Raw genomic sequence first — 3415 nt, forward strand, 5'->3', positions numbered from 1 at the left:
CTGCGAACTATAAATTCTGAGTTTACAAAGAACTTGTGATTTAGATCTTCTGTGACTTTTCACATAAATCACATACAATGCATCTCATGGACTATATGATAATGTCCCATATTCATGTTACCATTATTTTAGATAATAATAAAATAACTTTATCAATCACAATATTAAGTCATACATCATGTCATACATAATGTCATACATAATATCATACATAGCATCATACAATAGGATTTAAGGGCACTAATCCTAACATACACTACGCTAGCCAGGCACTTCATGGTGTAGAAGAAAGGTACCCCCCAATGGAAAAGCTCACCTTCGCTCTAGTCACAGCAGCCCGTAAACTCAAGCCGTACTTCCAAGCCCATATAGTGGTCGTCCTAACTGACAAGCCCTTACGATGAGCGATGAGCAGTCCTGAAGCTACTGGACGTATGGCCTTATGTGCAGTAGAGCTAAGTGAATTCAACATACAATATTGCCCACGCACCGCTGTTAAAGGACAAGTGGTTGCCGACTTCATTACGGAGTTCACCAATGCGGAAGGACAGGGGGCAGGGCAACCCCAATGGAATGTGTTCACGGACGGATCATCTAACAGGAAGGCTGGTGAAGCAGGGGTCGTACTCCAATCTCCAGAGGGTGACGAGATCAAATGCATGGTTTGACTCGATTTCCCTACAACTAACAACGAAGCAGAGAATGAAGCCCTAATAGCTGAAGGAAAAATTCTGGTTTTGCATCTCATGCAAAACTCACAGCGGAAGCAATAAATAAGGGTCTATTTCATTCATGATTGATAACGTGCACTACATAAATTTCAGAATTTAAGAACAAGATAGCGTACCTTGGTGTGGAGAAATTCAAAACAAAGATTAGAAGCACTTGGGAACACTTTTAATCTTCACTCCAATTCCACTTTACGCCCAAGATGTGTGGTCTCTCAATCAGTTTTTCAAAGGGAGAATGAAAGTGTGTCTCACACTCTCTCACACACCGTTTTTTTTTTTTTTAGTTTATCTTTCTCTTTCTTCTAATAAAAATTCTGTATGTTTCTCCTTTTATAACTAACTGATTATCTAATTGGGCTGGCCTATTGGGCATTTCCAATTGGGCTTTAGTGTGTGGCTTGGAGTGGGACCAAAAGGGACCAATAAGACACTAGCTCCAATGGGCCTTGGGCTTTTCCGTCAACTCTTGACAAGTCCAAAGTTACCATTAATTATATTTAATACCACTATATAAATATAATTGCACTCTAGGCCTTATTAATAAATTATATCCCAAGAATTTATTATACACGTAATCCCTTCATAAAATATTCGTAGTAACACAAAGTCATAAACGTAGACTGCCACTTTGTAAATTACTACATCTTATTCTTGAGTACTCGGTTTAATTCTTTAAAGTTATTCATTATATATTTATGAAATTCAATTTCATAAATATATACTTTAGCAATTTCTTACTAAAGTGGTTAGGCCTAACTCTCTGAATAACTGAACCCATTAAACTTATCTCAATGGAATATTTTATATCTCCATCAAGAGACTATGAATTCCATCTTGAGAATATATGTTCCATCAACACTAAATGTGGCTGCCCAACATACTGAGGTTTTGACCGTCACTTCAGATCTCACTCCTGATATATCAAAGCAACCTACACTTCATGATCAGGTCCATTATTCTCTCAGGATTAAGAGTTCATGTAAATAGAAGTCGTGAGATTTATTATTCATTTGACAGTCGTTAGGAGAATAATAAATCTCACAGCGGTCCTGTTCAATATGTCTTAACTCTTAAAACATATCAACATATCAACTAGAAGTTTCCACTTCCATAATCAAGACAAATCATCTTAGTTGACACGTTATAGTCTTCGCAGATGAAATGCCCAATGTCATCACCGACTACGAACTATAAATTTTGAGTTTACAAAGAACTTGTGATTTACATATTCTGTGACTTTTCACATAAATCACATACAATGCATCTCATGGACTATATGATAATGTCCCATATTCATGTTACCATTATTTAAGATAATAATAAAATAACTTTATCAACCACAATATTAAGTCATACATCATGTCGTACATAATGTCATATATAATATCATACATAACATCACACAATAGGATTTAAGGGCACTAATCCTAACAATAGCAAGGTTAGATCTCGCCAAAGCCGTAAGGGCCACGAACATGGTTATCCACTACGACTCCCAAGTCATCAATTAGGTAAACGATGATTATGAATGTAAGTGCGAAAAAATGAAGAAGTACTTGGAGCAAGCAAAGAGAAGGGTAAATGAGCTGCAAGTAAAGGTTGTTCAAATTCCAAGGGGAGAGAATGAGCAAGCCGATTGTCTTGACAAAACCGCTTTGGTGGAATATATGATCGCCTCCAACAAGGTACTTTCCTTTATTCAGCCCTCGCCACTAATAGACATTGTCGATGTATAGGAGATTGGTTCCGAAGACAACTGGACCACCCCATTAATTTCTTACTTAAAAGATGGAGCGTTGCCTAACGAGAAAGAAGCCGTGAGAAAGCTAAAGGTCTAGTCAGCGAGATTCGTCTTGATAAAGGACATTCTATATAAGAGGGGTTTCTCCTGACCATACTAAGATTTTTAGGCCCCGAAGAAGCAGACTATGTCATGAGAAATGCACGAGGGGATCTGTGGCAATCATTCAAGGTAGCGGTTGTTGGTGCATAAATTAATTCAGGCTGGATATTACTGGCCAACTATGTAGAAGGACGCCCAAGTTTATGTCAAAGCTTGCGACAAGTGTCAAAGGTTTAGCAACATCATCAGACAACTGACAGAAGAGCTAATCCCAATAACCGCTTCGTGGCCATTCGCCCAGTGGGGATTGGACATTATGGGACCATTCCCAATAGCTGTGAGGCAACTGAAGTTCCTAATAGTCGGCATCGACTATTTCACCAAATGGGTAGAAGCTGAAGCCCTGGCCACAATCACTGAAAAGAACGTACAGAGCTTTGTTTGGAGGAACATCATTTGTAGGTACAGAATTCCAAGGGTCTTGATCTCGGACAACGGTAAGCAATTTGACAATGACTCATTCCGAGACTTCTGCTTATAGTTAGGGATCAAGAACCACTACTCTTCCCTTGCCTATCCCCAAGCCAATGAACAAGTTGAGTCATGAACCGATCCTTGCTTCGGATCATCAAGACTCAGCTCAAGGGGGCAAAGGGTATATGGCTAAAGGAGCTACCCAGCATATTATGGGCATAAAGGACAACAGTCAGAACCCCTATAGGATAAACTCCGTTTCAACTAGCATACGAGAGCAAGGCGGTCATCCTAGCTGAGGTCTCACGAGCTACAGGGTGGACAATCACGACAAGGGAAGAAATGACGGGCCATGCGTCTACAGCTT

General features: G+C 39.4%; 1 protein-coding gene across 1 annotated transcript; it reads left to right on the forward strand.

The window, feature by feature from the left end:
- The first annotated feature begins 2275 nt into the window (after nucleotides 1–2275).
- Nucleotides 2276–3115, forward strand: LOC142620643 (uncharacterized). Its single transcript, XM_075793980.1, has 2 exons — nucleotides 2276–2416; nucleotides 2762–3115. Exons 1-2 carry the CDS (start codon nucleotides 2276–2278, stop codon nucleotides 3113–3115), a joined length of 495 nt encoding a protein of 164 aa, XP_075650095.1.
- The last annotated feature ends 300 nt before the right edge of the window (nucleotides 3116–3415 follow it).

This window comes from Castanea sativa, chromosome 12 (genome assembly GCF_040712315.1).
Source record: "Castanea sativa cultivar Marrone di Chiusa Pesio chromosome 12, ASM4071231v1".
Classification (NCBI taxonomy): domain Eukaryota; kingdom Viridiplantae; phylum Streptophyta; class Magnoliopsida; order Fagales; family Fagaceae; genus Castanea; species Castanea sativa.

What these genes read in the sequence shown, in the direction of transcription:
- LOC142620643 (XM_075793980.1), top strand. Translation starts at nt 2,276, where the DNA reads ATGAAGAAGTACTTGGAGCAAGCAAAGAGAAGGGTAAATGAGCTGCAA. An exon ending in ATATGATCGCCTCCAACAAG is followed by an intron (nt 2,417 to 2,761) that starts GTACTTTCCTTT and finishes CCAACTATGTAG; the next exon opens with AAGGACGCCCAAGTTTATGT.